Source organism: Leopardus geoffroyi, chromosome C3 (assembly GCF_018350155.1).
Source record: "Leopardus geoffroyi isolate Oge1 chromosome C3, O.geoffroyi_Oge1_pat1.0, whole genome shotgun sequence".
NCBI lineage: Eukaryota > Metazoa > Chordata > Mammalia > Carnivora > Felidae > Leopardus > Leopardus geoffroyi.
In genome coordinates, this window is record NC_059338.1 from 29,364,787 (window position 1) to 29,378,970 (window position 14,184).

General features: G+C 53.5%; 1 protein-coding gene across 1 annotated transcript in view; it reads right to left on the reverse strand.

The window, feature by feature from the left end:
* Positions 1-6,253: 6,253 nt before the first annotated feature.
* The window catches only part of PKP1 (plakophilin 1), a 51,475-nt gene continuing 43,544 nt past the window's right edge, over positions 6,254-14,184 (reverse strand). Inside the window, exons 12-14 of the mRNA XM_045456540.1 lie at positions 13,571-13,655; positions 10,429-10,534; positions 6,254-9,266 (exon numbers count right to left, since the gene is read on the reverse strand). Of these exons, the coding sequence (XP_045312496.1) occupies positions 10,460-10,534; positions 13,571-13,655 (160 nt within the window). The 3' untranslated portion in view covers positions 6,254-9,266; positions 10,429-10,459. The remainder of the gene's footprint in view (positions 9,267-10,428; positions 10,535-13,570; positions 13,656-14,184) is intronic.

A 14,184-nucleotide genomic window follows, 5' to 3' on the forward strand; every position in this document is an offset into this window, starting at 1 on the left:
TGAATCTAGAAAAGTAAAGCAAACTAAATTCAAAGTAAGTGGAAGAAAGGAAACACCCAAGAACAGCAATGGATGAAATAGAAAAATGTTAAAGAAAGTTGAGAAAGTCACATGTTGGTTTTCTGACAAGCTGAACTCCTGGCTAGATGGTTCGAGAATACAAAAGCAGATTACCAATATCAGAAATGAAAGAGGACAAAACGATTGATCCTACAGACATTAAATTTTTCTAAACAGGCAAAAGCAAACTACCATAAAAAAAAAGTCTTGGGGTCACCTGGGTGGCTCAGTTGGTTGAACATCCAGCTCTTGATTTTGACTCAGGTTGTGATTCTTGGGTTGTGGGATTGAGCCCCACATCGGGCTCTGTGCTGCTCTGTGAGAGAGAGATTCTCTCTCTCTCTCTCTCTCTCTCTCTCTCTCTCTTTCTCTCTCTCCTCTCTCTCTCTCTCAAATTAAAAAAAAAAAGTCTCAACAGTGGTTGCCTCTTCGGAGGAAGGGGGATTGCCAGGGAAAATGCGTAAGGAACTTTCTGAGGAGATGGTCATGTTCCATATTTGGTAGTGGTTGAGGCTGCACAGGTGGGCGTATTTGTCCGAATGGATGGAATGATACACTTAAGATCTGTGTATTGCACTGTATCTGAATTTCACCTAAAGGTGGGAGGGGGAGAAAAGAGAGGAAGGAGAGGGCAGGATGTGGAGGAGCTGGAGGAAGAGGAGGAGAAAAAGGTTTACGTAAGAGAAGAAGGAAAAGAAGGAAATAAAAGAACACAAAGCCAGTGTCTCATTCCTCGTCTCTTGTGGCTCGTCAGCATCTTTTCACCCAGCTGGTCCCTCCCTGCATCCAGTCACGCTCCCTTCGCTTGGCTTCCAGACACCCCAGTCCCCTGGTTTGCCTCCCACCTCCCTGGCCGTTCTTTCTCTTTGGCTGATTTTCCACGGTCCTCGCACCTCTCCTCTTTTCTGTGTGTGCCCTCACTCCCTTGGTCATCTCATCTAGCCTGACGGTTTAAAAGCTCGCACATCTTTGCTCAAAGACGTCTGGTGTCTGGCTCCAGTTATTCTAGACCCTCTTTAGGACGTGGGGCACTCGGCATCAATTCGTCCCCTGCCGAGTCCTGGCCACCAACGCTGGGGCTATGAGAAAGGTCCTACTTAATCACACCGTCGCGCTATCACTTACCAAAGACTCTGCTCTGTGCCCACATGGTGCCAGGTGTGGTCACAGATCCTTCGGTCAGCCATGTGGCCGTGTGTGCTCGTGAACGCGTGTGTAGGGTATCGAGCCTCTGCTCTGTGCCGGGTACTGAGGGGATCCCTGCCCTCCAGGAGCTCACAGTCTAGTGGGGGAAGAGATGACGGACTACAACAATTACCCAGGGCGGTGAGGGTTATGCTAGACTCCAGCAGAGCACTGTGGGAGCACCAGGAGGCAGACCTGGTCCAGGGGGGAGGTGAGGGCCGTGCAGGCCTGGACTGCAGTTCAAGAGAGCCGAGCTCTAGACCTAGTTCTGTACTGAAGCTGCTTTGTGACCCTGTCTGGGTCTCAGTTTCCTCACCTGCAAAGCAAGGGGGCTGGACTAGACCAGAGATTGTCCAACAGCTCCTCGGAGCCTGGGGTTCCGAGGACCCCCTCTCCCCCCAGGAATAAAGGGGGTGGGCGGTCGGAGGTCCTGCCCTCAACCTCTTTCACCCGGGCTGCGTTGATCTTACCTGTTTGGTGTTTCGACCTCCCGCGTTAGATGTCTTTCACCTAAAGGATTCTGTGGCTGAAAACTGTGTGAAAATCACTTCAGGGAAACCCTGAAGACCCTTCCAGCTCTGACAGCCTGAGTCCCTGGTAGGAGCCAGTTCCAAAGGGTGGGTTCCGGATGCTGGATGGTGAGTCCAGGGTGCCGCCTCAGTCCCGCTCCCTGACAACCTGCCTCCCAGGGGGCCACGGCTTCCCCTCTCCGGTCCTGCCAGGTTGTCTAGCCACCAAAGAGCTCCGGTTTGTTGAGGTCAAGAATGAAGTCTCTGCCCCCAGGAGGGCCCCAACTCAGGCAGGCACGGGGGCCGGCCGTGGGCTGGCAAAAGAAAAACAGAAGGAGAGTCTGGGCAAGAATCAGATTCAGAACGGGCCAGTTGTCTGGGAAATGGCTTTTATCAGCTTGAAGGAACTGGCAGGGAGGGGGTGGTTGTCTCCTAGTTTTGTCTTGAGAACCTTTTTGGAAGGCAAGAATTTTTTTTTAACCTAGATGTTTCTCGAATTAAAAAAAAAAGGGGGGGGGGTGAGCAGTATGTGTCCAGGGCACAGGTACTTGTTCCAGACGCAGACCCGGGTTACAGAAGGTTCAGAGGGGGCGCTATGGTCAAAGGATGGTCACTAGAGGGCAGTTGAGAAGTCAACCTAACTGTCGGAATGGGGGTCTATATGCAGTTATAGCGAAGGGGGAAGAGCAGGAGTCCCCGCCTCAGACTTGGTTCAAATTCCGAATCCATCACTTACTAGCTGTATGACCTTGAATGCATAACCGAGCCTCTCTGAACCATAGTTTCATGATCTGTTAAGTGCGAATGGTTAAACACGCTTTGTGGCATCGATATGATTAAACGTAATTAACGCGTGGCACGTCTCTCTAGGTCTGTACCTGTGCCCTATAGCCCAGCTGTCCTCCAGGAAAACTTGGGGCCCCAGAATGCAGGAATGTGAACCTGGGAGGATCCAGAACCACACACATGGGTTCAAGTGTGGGCCCCATTGGCCTTGGATGTCTGATTGAAGCTTCCTTTCTCTCTCTCTCTCTCTTTTTTCTTTTTTTAACTTTTGTATTTTATTTTTTAAAAATACATTTATTTATTTCGAAAGAGACAGAGAGAGTGCTTGCGCGTGGGGGAGGGGCAGAGAGGAAGAGAGAAAATCCTCAGCAGGCTCTGTACTGTCAGCACAGAGCCAGATGTAGGGCTTGATCCCAGGAATTGTGAAATCATGACCCGAGTCGAGATCAAGAGTCAGACGCTTAATCAACGGAGCCACCCAGGCGTCCCTTGAAGCTTCCTTTCTGAGTGAGGTGTAGAGAGCAGGATTTAATGGCTTTGTGTAGAGGGGGTGTAAATGCAGCCCAGAGATTTAGAACCACTTGCTAAATATGGAAATTGTTTGAATTAATTCATCAGTCATGACACTTCTTAATGGTTGACTAATGGTTCTAGAACATGAAGTCCTTTCTTATATGGAATGTCTCTGCTGATCTGCCACTGGGGAGGCTCATCAGCTTTGACACGCTCCCCCAAGAGGGCTGACATGCTTCCCAGTGACTTGTACTCTGCTGAAGGAGGGGCAGGTGCCTGCAGGATGCCCAGTTGGGGTGGGGCATGCCTGTTGGGGTCATTGAGGCATTTGGGGGGTCATTAGCCTCATATTCTAGCCCACCAAACCAGCTAGCCCCAGACTAGATGATCCTCACAATGGTTCCCGGTATCCGACTGTCCACAAATCAGAACTTTCTATTTATCAGCCTGTCTACACAGCCACCCCCGCTTGTGAGAGATGTCATCTCAGCATGCCTCAAGGCAGCGTCAGCTTCTGTGTCACTGGGTTGAATTGTGCACAGTATCACCTTTGTATCAGGGCTGTCTTATCACATTCTAAGGCCCGGACAGCTGAGAAGGTTCACCTGAGTCAACCAGAGTATACACGTGGGTGGGGACAGACACTAGGGTCTCAGCTGTGGTTCTGCACACACTCGTTGAGTGACTCCGGGACAGACACTTTCTCTCTCAATCTACACATTGGAATGTAGCACCCTGAGTTCTGCTCGTCTCACTAGATCGAGGTAAAGCTCAGCACAGAAGATGGATACTCTAAGGCTTTGAGAGGTAACGAGGTTATTTGCGAACTCCTCAAGTAAAAAGACTATTGTTAGTACTCACAACTTCTGTTCACCCTTTCTCCAACTGTGCTGGACAACGCAGAGCACCTGCATTGTCAGACGTGATGCGCAGAGACTGCTCTGTCCCTGGAGTAACTTGGGCTACTGGGGGGATCCGGGCCCTGGGCCAGGCCAATTGCAAAGGGACAGGAGGAAATGGCTTCAAGGCTCAGGGACCGATAGATGGAGCAGCCTGACTCCGCCCCCAGGACCCTCGGGCGTTTCCCTCGGCACCAGCTGGGCTTCCAGCTTCTCCTGGTGTCTCCCAGGGTGGTCCTGCCCCTCTGCTCCTGGACCCCCAAGGACTTCCCATTCTCACAGGCTAGTCCTCTGAGGGGCCAGAAAGGCCTGTCACCCTCTTGTCCAGGGATCGCTGACCGAAGACCTTTGTAGCCCTTTGCCACTCCCACACGTTAGATGCACCCACATCCCACATCAAGTCAATTTTCTTTGCTGTTATTTTTTAAATGTTCGTTTTATTTTTGAGAAAGAGAGAAACAGAGTGCAAGCAGGGGAGGGGCAGGGAGAGAGGGAGACACGGGATCCGAAGCAGGCTCCAGGCTCTGAGCTGTCAGCACAGAGCCCGACGCGGGGCTCGAACCCACGAACCGCAGGATCATGACCTGAGCCGAAGTCAGAGGCTTAACTGACAGAGCCCCCCAGGCACCCCTCTTCACCGTTAGCTATGATTTCCCAGTGATCACACCACATGTGGGAACTTTCGGGAAGTGTGAAGGCTAATCCACACATTGCTTCCAAATGTTGATAACTCCTAGATGCAACCATGATGGTGATGTCATACTCCATTTTGCGTGGCAGCACTGTCCCGCGCTGGCCTACCACACAGCAGGGAACACGTCGCACAGTAGTAACGCATGAACCTCCTGTGCACGAGCTAGAGAAGCCGGACACAACGAGGGGCGTCCTGACTCCATTTACACCAACTGCAGGACAGGCAAAATTACTGTATGGTGGTAAAAGTCGGGATGGGGGCGCCTGGGTGGCTCGGTTGGTTAAGCATCCGACCTTGGCTCAGGTCGTGATCTCACGGTTGGTGAGTTTGAGCCCCGCTTCGAGTAAGCATGAGCCCCGCTTCGGGTGAGCCCTGCTTTTCTCTCTCTAACCCTCCCCTCTCTCTCTCCGCTCCTTCCCTCTGCCCCTCCCTCACTAGTGCCCTCTCTTTCTCAAAAAATAAAAAAAAATAAATAAAGGGAGTGATTACCCTTGGGGAGTGGGATAGTTACAGGCAGGGGCCTGAGGGGCACTTGGGGGTGCTGGTAACTGTCAGTTCTTGAGCTGGGTGCTGGTTGCATGGGGGTGTTCGGGCCTGATGTGGGGCTTGAACTCACAAGCTGTGAGATCATGACCTGAGCCAAAGTCAGAGGCTTAACTGACTGAGCCACCCAGGCGCCCCCGTTGTGTGCCTTTCTGCATGTTGGCTCTACCGTTGTGAAAGCTGAACAATCAGACATTTCTTGACTTTGAATTTATCATCTGAGTTCACATTTTGGAGCCAACACATGTTTTTCAGGATTCAAGACATTTGCAGAGGCCCCAGACCTAGTATATTAACACCCTGGACCACAGACAGGCCACCTTCCTCCCCCTGGGCTGAGGCACAGCGTCTCCTCCCTGGCTGCCCTGACCATTTCCAAACTGAAAGATGACCTGGAAAGTCAGGGCCGTGGCTCTATAGAGAGGCCACGCCAGTCACCACCTTCCCGAGGTGGGAAAGAGGTCCTCTCCAGCACTTTCCCTCAGCTTTCCCAACCTTCTCCACCCAGACGGCGCTGACGCTCAGTGATGGGCCACGGCGGTTATGTCCAGACCACCACTTGGAATTTACCACCTGTGAACGTCCCCGGTGCTCATCTTGTCCCTTATGACCCTCTTGTGGCTGGGGCCCACCACATCCTCTGCTTTTGTGATGCTCCGAGCACCTCCTTATATCGGACGCAGGTGGAATACACGTTCAGTAAACACGAGTTTCTCTTACATCCTTGAAGTTTGTTTTCCTACAGGTGCTCTGTCTGGGGGTGTTCACGGTGGGGTGCCTTTCCCCTCTGTCAGCTCTGTGACATTGGGCATATTCGCTCCCTCCCTAAAGCCTCACTTTACTTATTCGCCAGATTACTGTAGCCGTACTGGCATCACGGAGCTCCTGTGAGGCTCAAATGCACCGACCTGGAGCAGGTGCCCACGAGTGGTGGCACCCATCACCCCTCCCGTGGTGCTCTCAGTCCTAGCCTGGCACAGGTCAGTTAAGAGGAGACCCTGGAAGGGAGGGCGTGCCTCTTCCTGCCTCAACGGCACCCCCAAATGATCCATTGTTCAAAGAAGTTCAAAGAAATGCCAGCAATTTATTGATTTCCTATATTTCCAAAAAAGCAAACACATAGTGCACACACAGAGACACTGGGCTTGGCCAGCACAAGGTTCTTATACAAATATGGAGCAAAGGGAGACACGGGCTCCAGAGGGGTTCCAGGATACCTCTCAGAACGTCCCCTGGGCTTCCCTCTGCTCGTCAACCCCTGCCCGTCCCCTTGTCCGAAGCTCCTCATCTTAGCCATCCCCCCCCCCCCCCACTCCAGTCAGGCTCTGCGGTGGATGAGAGAGAACGCCACTGTCTCCACATGGCTGGAGAAAACCCTCCACGGCCTCACTAGGGGAAGCACGGGGGTCTGCGTTGCTGGTCTGGCCCCCACTGGACAGGCTGTTGGTGGCCAATGACTGGATCTTAAGCACAAGAGATCCTGGGGTCAGGACAGGGACAGGGAGAGACTGGGTGGCCTATGTCCTCCCTCATTGCCCTCAAATTGGAATGTCTTGTTTGGGGCGTCAACCCTGATAGCATGAGGCCAACGTGGGCTTGAGATACTGAGCCATGCCTGGGCCAACCCCCTACTCCTGTCTTTAGGAAATGCATCCTCAGGACCCTCTCAGTTTTGCCTCTTCCAAAGTAACAGGCATGGGTCAGAGGCCCAGGTCACAGGGCCAGCTGGCCGGCCTGAGAAAGCCCTAGAGAGGTTACCAAATCAGGCCTGGCCTAACTGTCCACCTGAGCCCACCATTCCCCAAGGCAGAGGGCTGGGCCCACCTGGATCTACAGCACAGCTGGTGACAGAAAACCAGCAGAGGAATGGCAGGAGGTCAGGACACCGCTAAGGGAAGGGCCATCTCCTAGAGGGCTGTCACAGACTCCCTGGTAGTGGGCTATTTCCTTCTTGTCCTGACTGTTCTGGACAGTCCTCTCACACTGGGGGATCCCCCAAGCCAAGAGCCCCGTGTCTCCTCCTTCCTCCCGGAGAATGTAAGGTACATGAGGACAGGGCTTGGTCTGTTTTGTTCGCCGATGCATCCCGAGTGCTCAGAACACTGCCTGGCACATATTGGTGCACCATCCGTATTTTTTTTAAGAAATGAATTCCTCTGAGCCCTGATGACTGGCAGAGGAGTCATCCTGGAACCTACACCCAGGACTGTCTGGTGGGACTGGGCTCCCTCGTGGCTCCTGAGAGAGAGGGGTGAGCCTGGAGGAGGCCTTCCATCATGAGCAAAAAAGAGGGAGGGCATCACGGACCTGGTTAAATGGCCTGTCATCACACGTCTGGCCCCAGTCTCAGTTGTCACATCTCTTAATAGGCACATCCTTCGTTCGGAAAGGTACTTTTCAACTCTGACTGCTGGGGTAAGAAGTGGGGTTGGATTGGGGTGTAGTTCAGGGTGGGGGGTCAGGCAGGGGACCTGGGAGGAGGAGGAGGAGGAGGAGGAGGAGGAGGAGGAGGAGGAGGAGGAGGAATGAAAGGTGAGGAGCATCTTCTATTCTTCTAGAGAAGGATATGAACCAGGCGGTTAATTCCTGTCCAACACCAACAGTTAGTATAGGTGGTGAAGGCAGAAATCAGGGAAGCCTTGGGAACCCTATGTTCTCTCTATCTTACAGTATATACTAAGGGTTATTTACAGCAAGCTTTTCCATGGGGCCCTCAGGGGGTCCTTCTACTACTTCTCATCTGAAATGCTCAAGAGTCTGGGGTCTTGAGTGTGGCCGGTGCCCCTGACAAGCCCCTTTTATCACATCCTCTGTGGTTTTCCCAAAGATAGAGTGAGGACCAGGATGCCCGGGGTTCAGGGGAAGGTGGGGACGGCCGCTGCTGGGTCTTGGGCTGGCTGGTGCCCTGATTCGACAGTTCTCCTTCCTGGTCGACCCAAATTCCTGTCTTCCAAGTCTTCTGGGACCCAAAACACTCTCTCACTTGAGTCTTATCAGGCACGCAGGGAAGTGTCCTCCTGGTTAGTTTCCAAATAGCCGCTCTCCCACCGGAGCCCGGAGCAGGTCCCAGTCCAACCCCAGCCTGTCCCCCTCACTGTTGGGAATACGAAGACCAAACAGCCATGTCCTGAACAGTTCTTTGGCTTTGGGCACCATTTTGCCTTCTTTCTCCTGAAACAGGTAGATGACAAGCCTCTGAAGGCAGGGGCTTTATAGGCTGAGCCTCCTTTGACCGGTACACAGCCCAGGAGAATGGCCAGCCCCATCTCTCTGGCTCCTACTCCCCCAGAACAGACTTCAGGCAGCAAAGCAAGTGTGGCTGTCCTCGCCTGTCCTCTAGAGCCCCAACCCTGTCCAGCCCCAGGCCCCGTGGCCAGTCCCTGTGGCCTTGCAGGAAGGGCAGCATCATCAGCCAACTAGATTTTCCCATAAGATACACTGAACTTCACAGCCCGGCCAGCCTCCCTTCCTGCAAAGCTGCCTCTTAAGGAGGGAGGTTGCCCCCAGGCCCAGGTACTCTCCCCTCCTTCCCCCTTACCTCCCCCCACTCCACGGTTCCCTCGCAAGACTTCTCATGGACGTGAGCCCGGTGCGGGCCCCCTGTCCTGGCACGGCACAGTTTGGGAACTATGGGGAGCTAAACAAAAAGCACGGAAGTCCCTGCCTACGAGTAAGAAACATGGGACTGTCCCTTTTACCACCTCACGGGCTGCAGTAACAGCTTCGCTGTTTGCACTTTGCGGTCATACATGCACACACACACACACTTACATTATACATACATATATATATGTGTATATATAGATATAGATCTATATATACACCATTTCTCAGAGAAAGAAGTATTGACATGAAACATAAGCCCCTTTAACTCAAGAAAAGCCCCCCCCCACCCTTCCCAACCCTCCCTGCCTGCCAGTTCCCCCAAGGAAAAAAAAAAATCTAAAAATATTTCCATCATCCACAGCCTTCAGGTTTGCTTTCAATTGCATTTGAACCTTTCTAAACAATGCACAGGGTGGACAGAGTCACCCCTCCAGCAAGGCCTGAGTTCTTCTCAGCTGGGTCACATCATTTCTGGAAAAGGAGAAGTCGTCCAGTTAGCATTTACAGGAGACAGACCCACGTCATAGGTCTGGCCAATACTGCCACCCCTTTCTACCCACGTCGGCACGGACGTGTCCCCTGGCCTGAGGGGGGACTCAGAGTCGCCCTGACACATTGACAGGTTGTTCTTGTTGAGTGAGAAGCTTATGAGATTTGTGCCTCCACTGCCACGCCCACCCCGTTCTGCCCAGACTCAGCGCGTGCTGAGTGCCCAGACTTCGCTCATTAAGAATCTAGTGAATTTTGTCTTCTCTCTTTTTTCCATCCTCATGTTGTGGACGCTCACCTCTCAGGAGAAGGTATTTGATGTCTTATTTATTTTCATCTGGACCAGACTTACAGCCGTCTCCCCCACCAGGACTCTCCTGAGGTGTTGGGGTGCTGGCAGATAGCCAGGCTGCTAAGAAGTCCCCTTCAGTTCAGGAGACCCTGTCCTCATCCCTGGCTGTTTGCAGATGGCTCAGTACCAAGGCCATCTCTAGTGACCTTCTAGAGAAAGTTGATGATGTCGTTTGCGTCAGAAACACCTCGGATGCTTGTTTAATGATGCATTTTCCACTCCAGAGTTACTGAGTCAGAAGTGCTGGGGTTGAGACCAGGAGCGTGTGTTTTAGGAAGCATCTTAAGTGGTTCTAATGAAAGCTAAGGCTTGTATGCCTTTGTTATAGATACCGGTTCTGAGTTTTTGGTCTCTGGAGTCATCAGCTGGAAATAACCTTATCCACATTAGGCATGTGCAGACTGGGAAGTGAATTATAAAAAGGACAAGAAAGTGAGCTGTAGGTGTACAAACCCAGATGACATATTATACAGCTGCATTCACACCATAGCCCATGTAAATGGCATCACCTAGGTTGTGCAGTGCACAGCCTACACAGCTGTATCTAGAAGCTCTGCTCAGACATTGCACATCCCTAATGTCCTGTGGTGGGAGAGCCCATGGCACCCTGCCCAAACAACCTATACAACTGTCCTCATAGCCCTTGTGTCAGCTACAGTTATGCTGTCTGCCAGATCAAAGGATGCTTCTGTGTCCCTGGGGAACACAGGCCTGGCCTTTCCCTCTGAGACTGGCTAAGGTTGCTGCAGGGGTCCTAGAGATAACTCTGCCCAGGGGGGAGCCAATTCTTACCTGCAATCTTGCTTGCTTGAGCAGCCCCTTCTTAGAATCGGGAGGTGAAGTTCCTGAAGCTGTTTGGCCCAGTTAAGGATCCCAGCATGTTCCTATCCAAACCTTGCTGTAGAGGGGGGGAGAAACAGCATGAAACCGTATGAAACACCCTAGGCTGGGAAACAGAGTGGGACTTCCCACGGGGTCAGAAACTACCCTCCCAGAGTGTCCTTGGGCTTAAACCATAGCCCTCTGGGCTCATTATATATGTATGTCAGGGCTAAAGCTGGCCTCATTTTTTTTAAGTTTATTTATTTATTTTGAGAGAGAGAGAGAGAGAGAGAGAGAGAGAGAGAGAGAGAGACAACAAGCAGGGGAGGGACAGAGAGAGAGGGAGAGACAGAATCCCAAGCAGGCTCTGTGTTGTCAGCACAGAGCCCAATGTGGGGCTCGAACTCATGAACCGTGAGATCACGACCTGAGCCGAAACCAAGAGTCGGATGCTTAACAGACTGAGCCACCCAGGCGCCCCAAAGCTCACCTCATTAGTGCAACCAAACATAAGGCCATTAATATCCACAAGTTAGTAAAATGTGTCTGGACTTCCACCAGCGCTTGTGAATTTCCTACGTGGATTTGCAGAAATCTGTATTAAGGCGCAAGGACTTACGCTCATATTCATTACTCTTTAAATAAAACAACAACCAACATCAGATTAGAAAAGCTGTTTGTTGTTCTTCCTTCTGACTGTCCCTGTCTTTTTCTTTCTTTCTTCTCTGTTTTTTTTTTTTAATTTTGGCATGAGCTCTCTGCAGGGAGGGGCACAGCCAGTGTTTCTCACACATACAGCAGGTGGTCAATAAATGCTCTGGAGTGAATGAGGATGGCAGAAGGGGCCCCTGGTGCCAGCCCTGAGCTCTGAGAACCTTGTCAGCTCTCAGTGGCCTGTGGGAATGAGGGATCCAGACACCAGGTGGTTCAAAGCCCGAGGCCTACCTGGTCTGGGCACGAATCACATGATGCTGGGTTTTCCCCTGCGGATTTGCTTGCTTGCTCCTGTTGAACCTGGCTGGATTTGGTGGAAGGAGCCCAGGAGTGAGAATTCCTGGGTCTCAGCCCTGCCCCTGCCATGACTCACTGAATCAAGACGAACTCCTATTCTGCAGGATGGACATAAGCCACACGGCCTGCCTCTCTGTGGTGGTAACAACCTAATGAATGGGGGACGTGCAGATGCTTTGGGGGACAGAAGCACCGAGCTAGTCACGTCAAAGCTGTTGACAAGCACAGCTAGAGGGAGCAGTGGGGACCGAATGGCGAAGCTGGTTCCCATCGGTGCTGTACAGAAGAACGTTAACAAGAAGAGTCGCCGTGTGCCTCAGGCTGGGCGTGGCCTCAGTATTTCTGGGTGAGTTGAACCCTCTGGACCACGATCGAACAGCTTGAGGAAGGTCTCACCCCGTCCTCACCCACCTCCCTTCCACTGGGTCTCCCCGGCAGCTGCCATGTGGCCAAGCCTGCCCACGTTGCAGTGCTGTTGGGAAAGAGCACTGGATGGTCCAGCAGAGGACAGGGGCCACCGCCGGCCATGGCCTTCAGGCTTCCCAGCCGTCTCTGACTACAGTAGTTCATGGGCCTCCCTCCAGTCTCCCTGCTGCGCTGGAGGAGGAACTGTTTCTCCTGCCCCAGGGCGGTTGTCTTCCAGGCTCCTCTTCTACACGGTCAGGCCCCTCCTGACCCTCCGCTCCCACCTGTTCCTCAGTCTTCCTCAGCCTCCCACCCCCTCACTGTCCCCTGCTCTGCCGCCAACTCCTCATCTCATGACAGAGACGCTCGGGTCCCCTCTGTCATTAAACAGAGACCTTTTTACCCCTCCCTCGGTCTCCCTCCTTTCTGGGCCAAACTGAGGGGAGCAGTTCTCCTCTCTGCCCTACTCCGTCTCTCCCCAGCCCGTCTCCCCTGGCTTTGCCGGAAGTGCTCTTAGAGGTGCCCTGGGACTCCTGAGTCACCACATCCAGGGTCCTCCCTGGCGCCTCTGTGGCCCTGGGAATTGCTGCCTACCCTCTCCCGTGCTCTCCCCTCCCACTCGGGCTTTGGCCCCTCCTGGCCACCTTGCGTGGCTCCTCCTGGCTCCCTGGCCCTTCGCACTCCTCAGCCCCCAAGTCAGCGCCTTCCCCTTGCTTCTGCCCTTATTTTCCAAGACTCCTCCCCACACCTGTGCCCCGTGATGGTCCTGCCTGCTCTCATGGCTTCCACCTGCACAACGCTCCCATCTGTGTGGCAGCCTGGCCTCGCTCCTTGGGTCCCCCACCTGCAACCCAATCCAATTCCTTCACACTCGACCTCTTCAAATCAGAACTGCCCTCGCTGTCCCCGCAAAGCTTACTTGGCCTCTCCCCAACCGATCTGTTTGTGTTAACGCGGCCACAGTGTCTCCAGGCTACAACTCGAGCGTGGTCAGCCTGACCATTCCGTCTCTGTCCTTCTTCCTGCCTCACCGCTGTCTACATCTGGGTCTAAAGCATGGCAGCCGCAGGAGCGGGAAAGGTCAGTGTGAAGAGATTTTGGTAAAATAAGACCCCAGGTAGGACTTTGTGTTTGATGAGGTTGGGAGGTGTCGAGGACAGGGAGGAGCCAGGGTTGCCACTGGACAAATACAGCCGCCCCAGCATCTCTCAGTCCCCTCTGCCCCGCCCCTGGGGAGGAGGGAGGCTGCCAAGTGTTGCTTTAATCACTCAAAACCCCTAGTGGCTCCCCTCTGCCAAGGGCAAACTCTCAAAGAAATTAGAGGGGTCTGTGCTGTAGCCCAAACCTTCCTTTCCAGCCACAGTGCACATCACGTCCTCGAGTGAATTCCTGGTTTTCAGTTTGCTCCTAGAAGATCCTGCCCCAGGCGTCTCACACATTTCCTTGATTTCCTCTCCCCTCCGTGCACTCAGCACCTCCCCCGGAGTCCAAGTCTAGAGATTTGTTCAGAGTGTGATCACTTTCACTGTCATGCACATTTGTCTCTACTCCTTCCATCTGTCCGTCTGTCTGCAGTGCAGCTCAGTCACGCCCACTGGGCAGGGCGGGCCATTCTGCTTCTCTTCTTGGCCCTCAGCGCTGCAAGGGGAGCTGCAAGACAGCCTCACTGGCAGGGGGTGACAGGGCGGGCCCTTACCTGTCTGAGGACACCCTGCAGCTCCTTGCTGGACCACATGTCAGACAGGAGGAGGCGGGCAGCTTCTGCAGCCTTGGGCGAGGTGCTGGGCAGGCAGGAAGTTCATTTGTGGGATGAGACTCGGGGAGGCATGAGAATGATCACCCTGCTCCCTCCCACCCTCACCTCCAGATCTTAGCGATGCGATGCGGGGAGGCCCCAGGGGTGCATAAGAAAAGAGCCTTGTTGGGCTGGTCCCGGCCGCACAGTGGGCACAACCTGGCAGCCCTGCCCACTTAGAAGTAGCCTGGGATTCTCCTCGGGGGCTGTGGGGGGAAGTTCTCTCCCATTCTGGTTCCCCAGCCCTTGTCCTGGGAGGAGAAAGCCCCATGGGGCAGATACAGTTCCCACATGGCGGGGTCTGTGCCTCCATGCCTCCTGTTGGTCCTCTAAGGACTCCGTGTCTCCTGGTGACCCCAAGCTGAGAATGCACTGCCTCTGTCCCCTTTGTGCAGCCCCAAGGCGTGGCAGCTGGGCTCAGCTCCACAGCGCTCTTGGCTTCTGGAACTTCTCTGCATTCAAGCCTCCCCTGCCCAGGTTCCCGCCCTGCGCTGGGTCCTGCTCTCGCTGCACAT